Here is a 19,602-nt window from a genome sequence, read left to right as displayed (position 1 = left end):
AAGCCATCCATAGGCCTATATTATACCGATATTAATATATTTACTGTGGGACAAAAATGTCCAGGAATAATATTTTCTACTGAATGAGCTCAAATTCGGGACGAAGGAAGTTACAGAACTCGTGTCTTTGTGCCGTACGCCGTGTCTCCTGGAAGTGGGAAACAGGATGTTCTTATAGAATTTTGTGGGGAAACTTCTTCAAGAGTGGCTACTTCAAGCAGTCATAGGAAATGACTAGTCATATTGAAATGGAATAAAGTTACCAGAGTCAGAAATTTATTTAAGTGGCTCGGGATTGTGTACAATGCCGGTTTTGTTTTTACCTAATTTACGTTAAGAGTTCTGCTAAATGCATAAGCAATGCATTTGCAATAACTTGTCCGTGATGCTGGTGCCATCTGTCAGCAAGCGATTGCTTAAAGAGATCCGAGTTTTTAACCAATCAACGGTATAACACACTCTACCATATTGGAATGTAAGCACAAGGCAGAATTTGAATACTAACGATGAAAATAATAATTTTTAATTTATTTACGCATAGAATGGTCAACGTTTTTCGAATCCATTATTTATTCTGACTGTCTTACAGTGCATACATTTATTCACCTTACTCTTCCCTCTTGCACTACATGTTTCGGCACTAAAGTGCCATCTTCAGGTGCTTTTCGATGTACGTTGAACTACTTCATTGCATGCCCTGTTGTCTTTATACTAAAATAACTAAAATATATATTCGTCATACATATTGATAAATTTTAAATATTAAAAATATTAAAACTGTTCAGGATTTGTCATCCTTATGTCGTATCGTTGTAGTTGTAGTTCAACGACACTGCATCAACTAACATTCATAATATTCTTTCTTCACCTAGTGAAACATTGTGATTACAGAGAATGTGATATATGGAGCAGATCCCTCGGATGGGGAAACTACAAAAACATACAAATTTTGGCCGGGAAACTTCACGAATAAGCACATCGGAAGCATGGCTGTGATCATCCCGAAAGGCTGTGGGGAATATGAACGTGACTGCACAAATATGGTTTGCGGTTGGGTCCCATGCAAGATGTCTGAACCTTCAGAAAATGATTTCAAGGGCAGTGTTTATTAGCTGCACAAGGAAGACTGCACCAACCAGTAAAATGGTTTGGTCACCTATAAAACATGTTACATCTAAATAAGATCTCAAAGTAAATGTGTATCAGGCAAGTCAAAAGCAGGACGCGGAGTGCGGTTCGAGTATTTGCCTGGGCAAATCGAAAAACGCTTAAAAAAAAGCGGCCGTTTTATAGGAAAGTGCGTGTCCACCAAGACTTCAATGGAATCTTGTTTTTAGAATTGCTGATAAAACGCGCAAACACGAGCACTGAGAACGCTTTGCAAAAAATCTGTCCAACATGTCTGTGAACCTTCACGCAGAGAAATTTTACCGAAGTAACCACCAACAGACCGGCTCGGGGACGCGCGAAGCCTGGCTCTTACCGCGGGGTGAGTGTTCCCGAAGCGCCAAGCTCACCAAAACTGAATTTTAGGATACGTACAGTTATCTGCCCGCCCGCATGATTCTACGGAGAGAGATGACGTTTATTATATTTCATCTTTAATCATTTATGTTTACAATTTCGAAATATAATTATGTTCCAAAACGTCTCGACTAATACATAAACAATTTTGTTTTATCTGCCCTCCATTAACTTCAACTGGATCGAGGACCACAGTTTGATAATTGTAATGGACGGGATGTTTTGTTTCTTTGTCAGTCCGATTCAGTTTTCAGTAGAACAGACAGATGGCAGTAAAGAGTAATGTGACATGTGTACTTATCTTCAGAAAGAGAACTAAAGCTACGTGACGCGTGTTTAACCTGAACTGACATCTGTTGGCAGTGGATGCATACGAACGCACAGATAGAGTGAGGTTAGATGTGCCGGCCATGCATAGGAAAGAGCAGACCCCCACAAGAATGAACTACTTTCTATAGTTTGTTAGTAGACATGTTAACAGACAAGTGATCTGTGTCATTCGTATGCATAAGTTGCCAACATACAATTTTCACATAACTTGTGAACTTATTTACCAATTTAACTACTGGGCTTCTCAGGATTAAGAAACCGTCTCACTGATTGTGGTGCCGTTATCAACAAACTTCGCCTCTTTCATTAACGGTTAAATGTTTGAAAATAATTTCTGTTGTGGTAATGCTATCAGAGTTTAGGTTTATAGAATATAAAACGAAATGTCAACATTGTAAGGGCCCTGTTTAAAGCAACCAATAAGCGGAAAATAGCGTTCCTGCTGCATGTATTGTGACGTGTAGGTCTGTCTTAGTCCCACGTTCTTCCCAGCTTTACCCACAAATATATGAATCCCAATATTAAGATTTCTTATATGAAGATTAATCTGTCGATAGGAGCTAATTTTATATCTTCACCAGAACTCGTATTTAAGCGCTCTTCACGTATACCGTGTTGGCACAGCCTATATGACGTCATTGTGTTACAATCCTATGGTCAAATTCCAGTGGCGCTCTCCGCGACATCGTCACCAAAATGTATACTGGGAGACTTTATTAAAACTGAAGCCTTGTTAAGAAGAACCGGGGTCAAAAGGGCTGTCACCTAACTTCTAAACGAAATACTTCGTAATATACTCTGCATATCCACCGATCTGTTTGCAAGATACCTGCAAACAATGACACTGTCTCGAATCATTTAATTATTTGGTAAAAATGGCCTGATTATGTACCGCAAAGCAGCAACATGGCAGGACATAAGAACTTTGGGTGTAAAGAACTGGAGGAATGTAGCATCGAATGGAGAAGAATGGCGAGCAATCCTGAGGAAGGCCAGGGCTCACAAAGGGCTGCCGTGCCAGTGATGATGATGATGATGATGATGATGATGATGATGAAAGAAGCAACTAGAAGGAACATCTGTGTTAACATGACATATGTTTAATAACATTTGGATGTAAGAAACATCAAGAATACCTATACGAGATCTTAAGATCATCATCAGTCTGATGATATACAGGAATTCCAACGGATTAACTACTTACCGGGTATGAAGCAGCGATTGAGTGAATAAGATAAAACTGTTATCAGCTGAAACAAGTTTCATAAGCCCGAAAAGTTTTCTCCACGAACGCATTGGAGATGACAGATGAGGGGTGCGGCATTTGACTTGTNTTTCTTAAGAATGCATGCAGATTCCTAATAAAATGCTCATGATCTTTTGCAATGAATAATTCATGTTCGTTTATAATTGTATTCACTGCAATTTAAATATTGCTCTCAGAGTAGTTCGGGTTTCCCTGCAAATTCTCATTCCAGCAACTGCTCCACCCAAGTCTAATCATCCTATCATCAACGCCACATAACCTCGATACGGGTAGCGTCGTTATATAAGCTCAAAGAAAAGAACATTGCCCTGCGTGCAATAAATTCAGGTCGAATGCTGTGACTGTCAAGCAGCAAAACAATGGCTACGAACTATGCACAACATTTCTGACTTTAAGTTTTAATACTGAGTTTCCAACGTATGAAATCTAATAATAGATTGGCCATTCATACAGAAATATTAATTATACCGTCTTTTTATTTATAACATCCAATAAATGTTGGTAGCATCAAAACGAAATTTAGAAAATTATCGTACAATTGACGAGTTTCGTAATTACTGAATTCGAAACATCGCACATTAGCATTTCTGCCAGCAAAACAACAAATGCAAATTGGTTTCTAACTTTTACTCATGTGAATAAAAGTGTCCGAACCCATCTATACTTGTAAAGTAACCGACCACTGCAACTTACGGCGTCAGACACAGCGTACCCCGTGTACCCATTCAGCGCACAGAACAGGCAGCCAGAGAGAAACACGTCCATCCGCCAACACGCACTACAACCCTCTGCGAGAGGGAACGGACGCGTGCTAACAAGTTCATCATTTCCAGTCTTCCTAAAGATGTCACTGGTGTCGATATGAAACTGGAATTCCAGTGGCGGATAGTAACAGCTCGTGTCTGTTGAAGATAGAAATCAAAAGATGCATGCGTACAGCTTTCCCAAAATATTCGACACAACCCTCGTAAACTGAGAAAAGTGTTCTGTTCCAACTATTTTTTTATTGCTAGTGGGGTGGGACTAAGTCCCTTGTACTGCGGCCACTTCTGGCCTATTGTACCAGCCCCAGATGATAGGTGAGGGTGATTGTGGAGCAATTGGTCGAATGAAGATTGGCAGGGGAAACCGAAGTACTCGGAGAAAACCTGCCCCAGCGTCACTTTGTCCACCACAAATCCCACTTGACCAGACCCGGGATTGAACCCGGGCCGCAGCGTTTGGAAGACAGCGACTAACCGCTTGAGCTGTGGCGCAGCCATTTCTCATTTTAGTTTTATTTCTTTGTTTATTTATGTATTTATTTGTGTTCTTTCTCCCGGTCCTAGAATGGAAACCCGTCTAAATAAGATACAAAAATTCAGTCCGTACCTCACAGGGAACTCATTACGTCTTCGTTACAAAGACCAACCGGTTAATACTGCCTGGGGAAATAACCGCTGTTTACTGTGAGAGCCGTACGGAACATATAAATACGCTCTATGGCCAAAGTGAAGACTTTATGTTAATTCGTGTGGTGCATACTGTAACCAGTCTTCTTTAGCGTGTCCTTTTAATGTCTCCATGGGCTGGTACCAGGGCACTGGGATATTCAAATGAGACAAGACTGGATATAACAGTAACAATAAGAAGTTCTGGGAAGAATTAGTCGTCTAATTTCCTTTGATACGACATGAAAAGCATACAACATAACGCCTCCAGCAATTCTTCGTTGCCGCGGGAACGTCTTTACCGTGTTGTCGCCTAACAACAAAAGAGGGATACCCAGACATACCCACAGACTCTCCTTTGATAAGAAACGGACCGCATAGAAACTGACGCGTCCAACAATTCGTCTGCTGTTGGAGGTATTAGTTGCACGGGAACGGGTTTACCGAGCCGTTGCCTAGTAAAGAAAGGAAGAATACATTTTACCGAGTCTTTGCTTAACAGCGATAGGAGGGCTACACATGCAGGCACACAGACTGATGGGAGAGATTTATGAAGTACGCCGTTGAGATGCGCTCAATTGCCATGATGTACATACACAGAGTTTTGTTTAGACATTCGAAAGTAGACAGGGGGGATACACAGACACAGACAGGATGGAGATCGCATAAGCCTACTTCAGTAAAGTAGCCTAAAAACAATAGAATCTTGTAGTTTCATTTTATTGAAGTTACTAAATCTCACTGCGTCTTTATGTTACTGTTAACGATGCGATATGCTCTACTGAATGGGATAGAATCACGTGATCACGTGTGGCCTAAAGAACAATCCACCACTGCATTTCTTCCCGCTTCAAACCAAGTGAACCTCCCACTCCTACCGCTGCTACATACCCTTGGGGGGGGGGGTACTCGAAGTTCCATGCTGTTCCCCATCAGTAATATGAAACAAAATCCCTCAATGTAAGAAGTAAAATGGGTCAATGGATGTCCGCTTATTCTATTCATAATTCTAGAATAAATTAAAGCTTCAGTACCATTGTCAACCATAATTCCTAATCACCAATTCGGATTTCTGGAAGGTCACGCAACAGTGCAACAATGCCACAGAACAGTGCATTATATCATGGAAGCTATGGACGACAAAAAGATTTGTAGTGCAGCATTCTTAGATATACAACAAGCGTTGGACAAGGTCTGGCACAATGGCCTCCTCTACAAAATCAAGAAAAGATTACAGAGTTAAATATTCTTGCTACTGAAATCATACTTAACGGAAAGACATTTCCAAATTAGAATAAATAATGAAGTATCAAACGTCCATAACATCAAATCCGGAGTGCCGCAGGGAAGCGTCTTAGGCCCGCTCCTGGATTTGCTCTACACCGCTGACCAGCCAACTACAGAGAACAGTGTTTTGGCCACTTCTGCAGTTGATTCAGCGATACTCGCAGCAAATCAGGAGCCTCTGATAGCCTCTGTAGACTTACAGAGACACATAAATCTTCTGCAGCGGTGGCTCCAAAAATGGCGCATAGAAACTAATAATGACAAATCAGCACAAATTACTTTCACCACTCGACGAATTAGCTGCCCGCAAGTGACAATCAACAATTCTCTTATACCCACCAAATCCGAAGTAAAATATCTAGGACTTCACTTAGATCACAAACTAACGTGGCAAACACACATAAAAATGAAACGACAACAATTAACGTTAAAAGCAAGACAGAGAAACTGGCTTCTTGGAAAGCATTCACAGCTGTCTCAGTCCTATTATATAAAGCAATTATTAAACCCATCTGGACCTACGGGATTGAGCTGTGGGGGTGCGCTAAACCATCCAATACCAAAATTCTGCAAACGTTTCACTCGAAAACCTTACGGGGTATAACAGGAGCACCAGGGTACGTATCAAATAAAACCCTCCACGAAGACCTCAACTTACCCTTCATAACGGATGAGATCAAAAACAAACTAACAAATACCAAAACCGGATTACAGGCCATGAGAACCAGCTAATCGATGAACTATCGAACCCACACGCTAATGCAAGAAGATTGAAGAAAAAGTGTCCAGAAGACTTAAGGAATTAAATGGATGAGAACTGCCGCTGGGCAGTCACCGCCTTCAGGACACAAGAAGATATATCGCATTTACTGGTTACTGCATTTGCGGTTAGGCAGATTGCAAATTGGCAAAATTGGCCAAAATTGGCAAAATAAAAAAAAATAATTCTAGAATAGCAAGGCGCAAATACTTAAAACTTATTACACTGCTGAACGGCATTATTTTTTTATTGCTAGTGGGGTGGGACTAAGTCCCTTGTACTGCGGCCACTTCTGGCCTATTGTACCAGCCCCAGAGGGTAGGTGAGGGTGATTGTGGAGCAGTTGGTGGAATGAAGATTGGCAGGGGAAACCGAAGTACTTGGAGAAAACCTGCCCCAGCGCCACTTGACCAGACCCGGGATCGAACCCGGCCGCCGCAGTGGGAAGCCAGCGACTAACCGCTTGAGGTATGGCGCGGCCTCTGCTGAACGGTAACCCAGAACATCCGCAGACACACTGTTGCACTGTTGCTTCCAGCAGAAGTTGCCTCGATTTGGAGGCTGCGCAAATAAATATATGCAAAGACTCTGCATATTGGTTATAAAAATGTATAGCCTTTATCAGATCATATTAAAATTTGCCTAGATCTCTTAGAGTCTCATTCCTGCCCCAGTATGGGCTCTAGTTTTGAGTCTACGACCTGTGAAGGTGACACGAGAAATGTTTCTATGTTTCAAGTGGCTTAATACTAACCAAATTATGTAGTTTTTGTAGGATTCGAGGTTCTCACAGCGGTTGTTATCAAGAGTAACATCTTCTGGGATATAACACCGTGTAGTCCGTTGAAAGTTAACCGACGTTTCGGGGAACATATCGCCTCCATCTTCAGGGTAAAATAAGCCAAGCAAGATAACAGCGCGAAAGCAGGTGGCAAGTTCAAACTACACGGCGTATTATCCCAGGAGACAGAACTCCGTATTGTTTTTGTTTCAATATCAAGATGTTTTAAAGCTCTTTAAATTAAAAGTACCCTTCGGTCCCTATATAATTGCAATCGCGACTGGCAACTCATTCTGCCTAGCCACCTGCTTTCGCTGCTTTCTCGCTCGGCTGATATTCGACCCTGAAGATAGAGGTGATACGTTCCTCCGAAACGTAGGTTCATATACGGACTACACGGCGCTATATCCAAGACAATGGAAATTTTCATCTTTATAATTATGTTTGTCTCAATAACATGGCTGGTTCCAGATTTCATTTGGTCGTTACCTTACTCGCGTACACACACAAGAATGGTGGAGTACGTGATGTTGGGCGCAGTCGTGATAGCTCAGTCGGTATAGCTACGGCCTGGAGGGCCAGGGTTCGATTCCCGACAGGGCAAGAGATTTGTATCTACACCATAGCGTCCAGACAGTCTTAGGAGCCCAGCAAAACTCCTATTCAATGGGTACCGAGGGCTATTTCACGGGGGGTAAAGCGGTCGGAGCTTGAAGCTGACCACTCACCTCCATCTAGTGTCGACGTCAAGAATGACAGAGCTATATCTCACTCCCCATGTTTCTTCGTGGCTTATTGCTTTACCCTACCTTTAATCCCCTTTCTGCTTATCGTGAAGGAATGCGCATCCCTTTGAAACACACCTCTAAGTGAAAGGTTTTTGCATTAGATACGTATAAGTTGAAATTAACTTCAACAACAAATATAGATAATAATGACCAGTTTCAAGCTCCGAACGCTTTACTAGGGGAAAGCGCCCCGGATACCTATCAGATAGACCGGCATAGTTGTTGTGACGCAGAGAAAACTACCAACCCCGTCACTAGCTGAGCTATCCTAGCTAATATCTGATGAAATATAGGCATATATCAATGCATTTCGTTATATCATAACAGGGTGTAATGGACCACTATAAATAAAAATTACATTTTACAGGCAAATTTTAATAATTTTAATAAATTTCGTCCAAAAACAAGAACAGACTCTGTGATTCTAGTCAGCAAGCGAACTACACCGACCGAGCGACCTCCGCTTGTCGGCGAAGTTAGTGCCACCTTTTGTGGATAGAGGGTGTCGCGTGGTCAGAGCAACGAATTCCCACACCCGTTAATTTCGGTTTTCCAGACCGGAGCCGCTATTTCCTTTAAATAGCTCCTCAATTATCCTTACGAGGCTGAGTGGATCCCGTTCCAGACCCATTGCTTCTTAGAAAATCTGGTAGCGCCGGGAGTCGAACCCGGGCCTCTGGATCTCTAGCTAGGAGCTCTGACCACTAGACCACAGAGGCGGTACACGTACTTTAAACAGTTCTGTGGCTAAAACAGGTAGACAGGCATTACGTCGCTATACTGCATGACGTTCTTCGCTTTATGCATTAATTGTGGAGGGAACAAATGACGCAAATTATAGAGTCAGCACAGACATAAAGTAACAACAAAGCAAACACAAAAGACGGTAGAAACTCGGAACCAATCACGGCTATTTAAATTTAAACACGACTTTTATAAGAACATCAATCGATTCACAGACTGCATTAGCAGTAGGAGCACATCCAGATGAAGGACAGTGGCTGGAGGAGCAGCGGAACTTTGAAGAGTATAACAAATTGACAACAATTAATTTGTTATTTCAAGTTTAGTCTATTGGACAATTTGGTGCTGCCCTTTTATGCCTCGTATCAAATGGATACCGGAAACTAATTCTGAATCATGAACCTCCACGTAATACTGGGGTTAATAATTTATAGTCTACCGTCACACCTAGAGAGACGGACGAAATCAGGATTATTGGAATCTCGGCCAAGATTCTAGTCTGGTACCACCGGAATAAAGACTACATGAGTCAAATTGCTTGTTATATCCGGTCCTATCAATACCATTCATGTTATTTTCCTTAATAATACATTCAATTTGTAATCGTAGTTAGACGTGCAACGGCTTGATGGCTGATTTGTATTTCCCTCCATCACAGTTGCAATGGTGGCAATAGTGATACCAACCTGGCGAAGACCAACAACACAGAGCAGACATGTAAACAAATGGCGTGTACAAGAAAGATATTGGAGGTTATCAAGAGAAAACTAATACCTAATTATGGAAAACAGCGTTTTCATACAATTTCAAAAACATTTGCAGAAGTAAATCAAGAAGAAGCTTCATCAAAAGAAACCCATTTTGGTTTTGAAACTGTAAAAGAAACCGAGAAAGCGGAGAAAGGTATGACCGGTCAAATTCTCGTGATTACAAGTAATTGAAATCGTGTCGTTTAGGCGTTCCATAAATGATTGCGTATTAATATACTGTAATATTGACCAGTGTATTCCTAAAATAATATTAATTTTAGTCCAATCACTGAGGGTTTTCTTTAGGAGTAGCCAGTGCTTGAGGTGGAATGAAAATAGAACCGGGATGCCATCCCGCCCCACCTCAAGCCCTGGGTATTTTACATTGCATTTACTGCCAAAGAAGTAACGGGATGTTTTTAAGCCATTTAGAAAAGAACCGGGATGCCATTCCGCCCCACCTCAAGCCCTGGGAGTAGCACAACAGATCTAATCCTCTCCTAACTTATAATTGAATATGGGTTGCACGTAGTTACCAAATCTTAGGACACATAAATTCATGAATATATTGACTTTTAAAGTATCATAGAAGGGGATGTTTGGGTGAAGCAAATGGATGTCTCATGGTATTCAGAAAATGAAGACTACTTATTGCAAACCATTCAGTCTATTCAAGATCTACTCCTAAAGAGGAACACATACAGGTAGAAAAACAAGTTTCATCAAAACACAAGGTCAGTTAGCGATTTTCTCCCTTAACCTTGATTTGGATGGGGAAAAAATACCAACTTGTAACAGGATACACAAATTACGGACAAAGTGTTATACAGTCAGGCGATCCTCTTTGTCATTCATCTAAGCAAAGTAAACGTAACCTAACACAACTCAAATATTTTACTAATGGCAGAAGAAGGAAGTAATATAAATATATACCCAAGAAAGCTTGGGAAGACTAACAGGCTGTAGTATGACGTAGCAGCTGTAGCATGGGACAAACTATGTACCATTATACCTTTGGTCACAAATTTTCCTGTATAAAGTTAAAAAAAGCACCATTATCTTTCAGGTTATAAGTTTTCAGGTTTTCACAGTGGTGACTGTTCAGATTGTGATCTTCTGGACTATGACACTGTCTAGTATTGTAGATGGATTCTGGTGTCTCTGAGCAATATTCTGCCTCTTCAGGCCCAACATGAGTGTGAGAAATATGCAGTTAAGTTATGTAGGTGCAAGGATAGTGATACTCAGATCCGTTAAATGGGAAAGGAGATGGAGTCCATTGTTACCCAACAGGAATCACGAGAGCATGAAAGTGGCCCTCATTAAGCACCAAAATATTTGTCACTGGAGAGGTATTGAATTGTGAGTCTTGTCCAGGTCAGTAGGGACATGCAGTATCAGAGAATAGAATGACCATGTAAGTGCGTATGTAACAAGGGTAACGTCAAGTTGTATACAGTTGTTTTGATTAGGTTAGACTTAATTGCACCATGACAAAACAGTAACAGGCTTGATGTACTGTTTCAGTGTATTCAGTATTTGAGACTGTGGCCAGCAAATATGATGCGATGAATGATGCAATGAGTTTTGGTATTCATCGCATCTGGAAAGACATTTTCATTCAGAGACTGAGTCCCACAGCAAACACACATTTGTTAGACGTCGCCGGAGGCACAGGTATATGCATAAAGGGCCGTTAAATTGTGCAGTGATTCCAGGGATAAATAGTTGTTGCAACTTCAACAGATTGAAGAAAAGAAGTTCAGGGAATAATTCATTGTGCCAAACTTATGTTAAATACTTCCATCTGCCAGGAGAGGTCTGCTGATCTCACATATTAATAACCACATGAGTTTTTGATGTTCTCACAGCAGTGAGTATGAAGATTGGCATCTTCTGGTATGTAACACTGTGTAATCTGGTAGAAAGGTACCAACATTTCAGAGGAACCTGCTGCCTACTTCAGGGTAGGGTACTTCATGGTTAGTACTGAAAGAGAATGGGATGCTATGGACTGGATTCATCTGGCTCATGATAGGGACCAGTGGCAGACTTGTGACCACAGTAACAACCTTCTATTTCCATAAAATGTTGGAAATTCATGAGTAGCTCAGCAAATGTTGGCTTCCCAGTTGGCTCCATCGAGTGAGTTAGTTCGTTAATCGTTCCTTCACTGCTGTGAGAACCTCAAATCTTAAGCCTTACATTTTGACTTGCTATGGTCTGCACAGGATTCTAACATGTAGGTCATATGATTTCAGGTGATATTGCATTCAGGTTCCTAAAATATCTGAATGTGGCAGGAAACTTGAGTGGCAGTGTAACAGTGTGTGACATAAATAATGTTATGTTGGATGTAGGCCGATCACGGGCCGAAAAATTGGGCATCAATGGTAAACAGATCAGCTGGCTTCAAGGTGATGCAGAAAACCTTCCAGTTGATGATGCTTCATTCAGTGCATATACAATCGCTTTTGGCATTAGAAATGTGACACACATAGACAAAGTGCTGGAGGAGGCATACAGGGTGCTGAGGCCAGGAGGGAGATTCATGTGTCTGGAGTTCAGTCAACTGAACAACAGGATGTTGCAGTGGTGAGAACATTGCATAAACAGGGCTACTCTGGATAAAATAGTCTGTTACACTGTGGGCATTTGGGCCATGGAATTTTGCCATCATGGGAATTATAAAACTACTAACCAATTAACTAACTCCATGGAGCTGAGTCCTTCTTGAGAAGCCTCCAGTCGCTCAGCTACTCAAGAATTGTCCTAAATTTTATGAAACCCGAAGGGTCATTATCGTGTTCACAACAGCCCTCTACTGGCCCCTATCCTTAGCCAGTTGAATCCAATCCATACCACCCCATCCTATCTAAGATCCATTTTATTATTGTGCTTCCCCTTACATCTAGGTCTTCCTAATGATCTCTTTCCTTCAGGCTTTTCCACCAGTATCCCATATGCATTCCTCTTCTCCCCCATGCATGCTACACTTGACAAAGGATACAAGTTATGAAGCTTCTCATTATGCAGTTTTCTCCAACCTCCTGTCACTTCATATCTCTGCAGCCCAAATATTCTCTTCAGCAACATGTTATCAGACATCATCAGTCTGTGTCCCTCCCTTAATGCCAGAGACAAAGTTTCACAACCTTACAAAACCACAGTCAAAATTATAGTTTTGTATATTGTAGTTTGGAAAGCAGATCAGAAGACAAAAGTTTGTGGACTGAATGGTAGCAAGCATTACCCGAATTCAGTGTCCTCTTAACTGCCTCCTGAACCAAATTTTGATTTGTTACTGTTGGACCCAAATATTTCAACTATGCCACATTTTCAAAGGGTCCATTAGCCATCTTTATGTTATGATTTTGCCCTGCATTCTGGTGATGAGACACAGTATTCTCTGCATTTACTTCCAGACCAACCTGATCATTGGCATCAATTAAGAGTTTCTGTTTCTTTATGGTGTCTGTGTTACCTCATAATACATTTACATCGTCAGCATAGAGAAGAAGCTAATGTGTCCCATTTAATTTCAGTCCACCCGAGTTTTCTTGGACCTTCCTAATGGCATATTCTAAAGCAGAGTTGCAAAGCATTCACAATAAAGGAAATTATAAGATACATGTAAAATTCATGATGCTGACTGTGCAAGCAGCAGACCTATGAGAGCATGGAAAGTGTATTTACTGATATTTCTGATAGGCAAAAAGTATTTTTGTTATATCTAAGGGAGCATCTCCATTTATAACTTAGGACTGAATGTAAGAATGGGGTTTGAATTATGAAATTTTACAATATGGACTTTTTTCAAGAAAGAATCTCTGAAATCACATGACGTGCAGACATTTCAGGATCAAAGAAGTAGAACATATGAAAGACAAGACTAATAAACTTGAAACAAACATTAAGAATGAAAATATCTGAGACTTGTACAGAGGCGAAGGTTAATTTAAGAAGGGTTATAGGGTAAAATGGTGACCAAGATACAAACATCAATATAATCTGCAACATGTCTCAATACCTTTCAACATTCTACAGCTTTCTATATCACGTTCAAGCAAACATCCATGATAGCTTTCTTGCAGCTGGAGTTCCAGCAGCCCGCATAGAGCCAGTAGACACCAGAGAAATAATATGTACATAGGGTTACATGCGAACACAACAATTTATGGAACCAAAACCAATTGAAATGTACGGCCTAATTAGGTATAAGAATTTTATACAAAAATGCATTTTAATTTGAACTAACTGACAAATGTGATATGAAACAAAATTGTTGTGTCACAAAACTGTGTATTTAATAACACATAGATTCTCATTGTAAAGACTGGCCAGTGTGTAGTAACATCAGTCACACTGACAGTGAACATGTAACTAGCTTGATGATGGCCAGTTAGGCTAAATATATAGCAAAACAAATTAAATATATATAACTGTATGCAATGTTGCACTGATGGAACCTCCACCAGTATATTAATACAGTTATTGACTCCTTGGACATTAACCATCAGCCTGTTTTTAGTTAGTCTCCATCTCCTGAGAGAGAGGCTAGCTCAGTCAGTTGGATGCAACTGAGTAGGCTTTCAGCTAAGGACGGAGACAAGAGTCCAGTCTCCGAAACTTTGTTTTTTAAATGAAAAACAGGATGATATATGATGTCTGAGAAGTCAACAGTTATGTCTGGTGTATGGTATCTCATTATGAGATGATCATTGAGACAGGCAGACATGCAGCATGCTGGGAAGTAAAGTGTATAGTTATATGAGCAGAGAATCCATAGGAAGAGATCGCTTGGATGGAATGAGTAGGAGGACAATATTCAAGAAATGGGATGGAAGGCGAGGAATTGATTCATCTGGCCCGTGATAGGGACTTGTGGGATAGTGTGAAGACATTAATGAGCCTTTGGATTCTATAAAAGGCAGGGTATCTCTGTTCATTGAGCAACTAACAGTTTCTGAAGAACCGCCCTCACTCTCCACCTCCAATACCATACAATACCAACCCTAAACACCAGAACAACACACATGGCCAGTATCAATAATATGGATTATTTTACTTATTTCATTTTACATACGTCAAACCACTTGGCAATATAAAAGGGTTTATCATTGTTGGCAGCACTGTGTAATTACAACAAAAAGAGACACGGAGATGATGAAAAAAGGTAAAACTATACCTGTAACAGGCCGTGGAGGCTCACAGGCTTGTGAGACGTCAAGACTCCCACGTTTTCTAGACATACTGCTCACAGATGGCGGTGAGGTTGTCAGCCTCACGCGCCGGCAGCCCCCCCCCAGGAAGTTTACTTGTGCTCTTTTATATTAGAAGCTGGGTTGAGCCCAGGGCCATAGTGTGGCTGGAAGTATTAGGTCCATTGAAAGATTTGATGACCTCATTGGGAATCGAACCCGCGACCTTCCGGCTTGTAGCGTAGTGCCCCAGCCAACTACGCTACCGCGTATCCCCGAAAGAGTGATAATACTATTAAAAATATATCTGAAATATAAAAAAAGAATGGTGGCCTTGACCAAAAGTACATTAACTAACTCACGATCCCAAATGAATCAGAAGTGTTTTAGATGAATGTAATACAGTTGTACAGATATAACTGTGAAGTGTAAGCAACTGAATTGTGTACAAGTAAACACAGGCAGCACAGTGAAGCTTCTGTGGGTGGTAAGTCAAATCAATAAAAGGCCTGGATAACCTTGACATCATATTAATATAGTTCCTATTTTTAATTACTTTTAGACTTCAACGTTATGCCTGAATCTATAATAATATTTTGATGAAATGAATAATAATTATGTCCGCAGGGAATTCTGTTTCCTCGCTAAAAATAACAACGCCACCGCAAATTTACTAATTGCGACATATTGCGACACTGTGACTAGCCGTATGTTAAATACATCAATTTAAATTTAAAATGCATTATAATATCGCCACAACATGACCAAGTCAGGAAAACGTTCGATTAACGGCAAAAGAATGAATTTTCACAGTAGACACATGAATTCGTAATATGACATATATCAAACGATGGCCGAAATCTACATTCGTATTCCATCTAGTGGTGAAGAGGAGAAGTTTTAGGACGTCATTTATGACGTGGGGTTCGTGTATATCCGGCATATGGCTGGAAAGGGTCGATTGTACAAAAGAGGCGGAATATGTCATGTCAAACAAGTTAGACTTTAGGACAGGAACCGAATGGTACAATATCGCTCAGCCTTTCATTATGAATCCCCCACCCACTGTTTTTTTTTTCATTTCCTGAAGAATGCGAATAGCTCTGTAATATTGATTCAGGCATATGGTATCCAGGTTGCTACAACCCTGGCTCATGTTATTGATTAATGATTTTGCGGAGGCAACTTGAGAATTGTCCGCCCAGAAGGTGATGCTCATATTATTCGCAGCCTCACATCCTGTAGATATAAATAATATTGGTTTGGTTGCTATGGAAACCCGACTTCAATACCAGTCATCCTACTAGTTTCCTTCCAGGTTGATCTTGCAGTAGCAGAGGGAATTACACCGTTCCCCCACCCCCACTAGAGAACGTTTCCAAAAAGGCATATAGGTTTTGAGGCATAAAGATAAAATTGTCTCCAACCTTAATCACCATACCATGAACATGTAAGGGGGGAGTGGAAGTATACCTAAATTTTCGTATCACTGGCAAGAGATGGGGATGTGTGGGCAGTTTCAATGCCCTGGCCACTTTGCGCCTTAGAGAGTATCCCTAGGTACGCAATGGATATGAGGTTGTGGTGAAGAGAAAAAATATCTATTTCCATCCATAAATCAGTCCAAACTCTCTAACAATCTAACCTATGACCTAGTCTTTATACTGCCGCATTACTCCAGCTTCATTATAATAAAAATCATAGCAGAAAAAAAAATGTGTTAGATATTAACAAATTGCAATGTTTTCCTTTAAAATAAAGGTGTCACTGTTGGAAGGAATGCTTCAGTTGTATACATCTTGGCTCTACAGTCCTCTGAAATCCTTGATCTCCTTTACAAGGGATTTCCATTCTTCTCTATTATCTGTCATTTGCTTTTATCCCATCACAAATCATTCTGCCCATCTTGCAGCCATTTCGGTCTGGGCCTTCCCAATTGTCTTCTTCTTCCTGCCTTTAAAAAAGTATCTTAAGCATCCTAGTTCACTGCTGTAGTTGTGTTTAATTTTATGATACTGAAGTGGCAAACAGATCAACAGCATAGTTGGTTCTACATGAATAATGTTTATGTACTTGGAACATTTCATTATTCAAGACCTGTGATAATTTCCTGACCAGATGTACATGTTGTAGGATGTATGATCAGTACTCCTTCCAAGTGATTCCTGTTATGGGACAACTTATCGCTGGACAGTGGAAACCTTACCAATACCTGGTTGAAAGTATACGTCAGTTTCCCAATCAGGTGAGGGGGCTCTACATTGTTACTGCCATTACAGTAAGTCTATGCAACGCCCTGACTTGTATTATGGGCATTCCTAGTTTAAATCTTGTCTGGGGGACAACTTTCCTGAGATCTTTTGTGGTTTTTGCTCAATCCCTCCAGGCAAATACTGAGTGTTGTTAAATAAATACAATTAATCCTCCATGCAAGTGGTTCTTATCACAACCTTTTACTTTTCAGGAAGATTTCAAATATATGGTCGAGGATGCTGGATTTCGTCACGTTAGCTATGAGAATCTTTCATTTGGTGTTGTGGCTATCCACTCAGGGTTTAAGCTTTAACATGCCTCCAGAGCTGCAGATATCTTACTCTCTACAAGTATATTTGTAGACAAAAATTGAACATACATAAATGATTCATCATTGTATGTTTAAAGTTAGTTGGCAATGGTGTGGAACACTGTTTAAGTCCATTTATTTAAACTCTGTCCATAGTCTGTTTTTAAATAAACAACATTTCAGAAATGGGTTCTGTTTCCATCTTCGGGTGGAGAGGATATGAAAATATTCTGACTGCTCTCCAACAAGGACAAGGCAAGGCAAGTGATTAGTAGAACTGGCCAACCTCCACTAGTATAGTGTTCATTTAGGGATACATCACTTCATTGTGCCAAGGGCGATGGTAAAAGTCATCCCAAATAATGCTGATATTTTTAGATTTGCCTCGCCTTCTCTTTACTAGAAGATACTGCAGCACTCTGTTGGTTGAGCTATATATCCAAAATTAGCTGGCCACAGGTGTCCACACCAAGAAAGAAACAGAAGCCATTTCCAAAAGATATCATAATTTTGTTTCAATGGAATGCGTGACTTGTGGATGCCTTGTAATCAGTGTTAATTTGATGTAATTGCAAGTATTGTAATAAAACCAAATGAGGATGTGTGAATTTGTTATCCTCAGAGTATTTACTACACTTTTACCAATATTCCAGTCACATTTATTTAATCGCTGCCAGTGGACAGTGAGTTCTTCCAATGCTGCAGGCTTCTTGCATTACTTGGAAAATATTTCAGCCAAAGTGTCTGTAAGATAGTTGCTAATTTGCAAGAACACAAGGTTTCCCAAGTTTAGGAAGATAACCTATACAGGTTCCCATTAGTACTATGAATTCAATGCACATAAAATTTCGAGTACTGAAATGGAAACAAAATTTTTACAGAAACTGGAATAGAATTCAAGATTTAATCTAGTTAGAAAATTAATGGCTTGGCCATTTGAAAAGAGTGGACAGCAGACAGTGATCTTGAGAAGGGCACTACAATTTGAATTTAAAAGAAAGAGACTGATGTGGCAACCCAGAAGATGGCATAGGCAATTACTGGAATACAAGAAGACAGGAAGAGCTGTACATTGGACTTCTCGTCCACAGACCCACATAAAAGGAAAATGATGCTAGGGCCAGTGTTTTGAATTCAATCTACCAAATTCTCATGTGCCAACATACCAATTTCCATACCTCTGTATCTGTATTAGAGGTTCACATATCCTGGTATACATAACTGACGCTTTTCTCCTTCTATTTTCCAAGTCTGTTGCAACTCCAGAGCTATCTTTTCCAACTTTCTAAGCTTTGTTTTAGTTTACATTAAGGGGGCAGCAACGTTTGTTAAGGTTAAACACAGCATATGGTTTTATGAATTGTGTGTTCACCAAATTTAAGTTTCCTATAACAGTGAGATGTGGAACTGTCAGAAGACATGATAGACTAAGGTCTATTCTTCACCTGTTTCACTGGAGTTTCATCTTTAATAGGCATTCACAAATATAGTGCCCAAAACATCTATGAGGGCTCATGATCATCACACAGTGATGGAGATAACTACGTCATCATTAGGAAGTTACGAGATTCTGCTTTCTACATTCAAAACCAACCAAAAATCACCTTACTGGAGGACACATGAGGACTTTTCTTCAACAAGGTTGCACACATAACGCATATTAACCCTTCAAGATGTTCACAACACTAGAACACAGGGTAGATCTGTTTCAAATCACACATCACTAAATCCCAATGAGAAATGCACTTCAGTTAATAAATGAATTAAGTCCTGTCAAGTAACACTGAGCTTGTCACAACATTCGTTACTTATTTATGTTAATGGCATAAAATTATAGCAGCAAGCAAAAATACTATAACAGATCATTCTGGGACATCATGCACATTTATCTCTATTTTTTCATAAAAATTCATTTTTCTATTGGGTTTATAGAAGTTTTACACTTTTGTGGCATGAAATTCAGTTCCTACCTCAAAGAGAACACTACATTTCCATTACAAAGACTAAATTAGTTATGCTGTTTATTGAAATACTTGGTCTGTTTTGAGAATGACATGAAACAAATAAATACATTGTGCTGGCAAAATGCAGTTCTTGAATGCTGAAGTAGGTGCTGCACGTTATAGCCAACACAGTTTTCAGTTTCAAGCACTGAAAACCGAATCCCCTAGTTCATGA

At 40.2% G+C, this 19,602-nt stretch overlaps 1 protein-coding gene across 1 annotated transcript; it reads left to right on the top strand.

The window, feature by feature from the left end:
• Window positions 1-9,617: 9,617 nt before the first annotated feature.
• Window positions 9,618-18,032, top strand: LOC111862852 (2-methoxy-6-polyprenyl-1,4-benzoquinol methylase, mitochondrial). Its single transcript, XM_023848606.2, has 5 exons — window positions 9,618-9,814; window positions 11,188-11,337; window positions 11,922-12,255; window positions 16,995-17,106; window positions 17,326-18,032. Exons 1-5 carry the CDS (start codon window positions 9,637-9,639, stop codon window positions 17,425-17,427), a joined length of 876 nt encoding a protein of 291 aa, XP_023704374.1. The 5' UTR covers window positions 9,618-9,636; the 3' UTR covers window positions 17,428-18,032.
• Window positions 18,033-19,602: the final 1,570 nt, after the last annotated feature.

Source organism: Cryptotermes secundus, unplaced genomic scaffold (genome assembly GCF_002891405.2).
Source record: "Cryptotermes secundus unplaced genomic scaffold, Csec_1.0 scaffold462, whole genome shotgun sequence".
Classification (NCBI taxonomy): domain Eukaryota; kingdom Metazoa; phylum Arthropoda; class Insecta; order Blattodea; family Kalotermitidae; genus Cryptotermes; species Cryptotermes secundus.
This window is presented reverse-complemented; position numbering and strand designations above follow the sequence as displayed.

Bases quoted from the DNA above. Each gene is read 5' to 3' on its own strand.
- LOC111862852 (XM_023848606.2), top strand. From the start codon at position 9,637: ATGGCGTGTACAAGAAAGATATTGGAGGTTATCAAGAGAAAACTAATA. The intron at 9,815-11,187 runs GTATGACCGGTC...GTACTGTTTCAG, and splicing joins AACCGAGAAAGCGGAGAAAG to TGTATTCAGTATTTGAGACT. The intron at 11,338-11,921 runs GTATATGCATAA...ATATGATTTCAG, and splicing joins AGACGTCGCCGGAGGCACAG to GTGATATTGCATTCAGGTTC.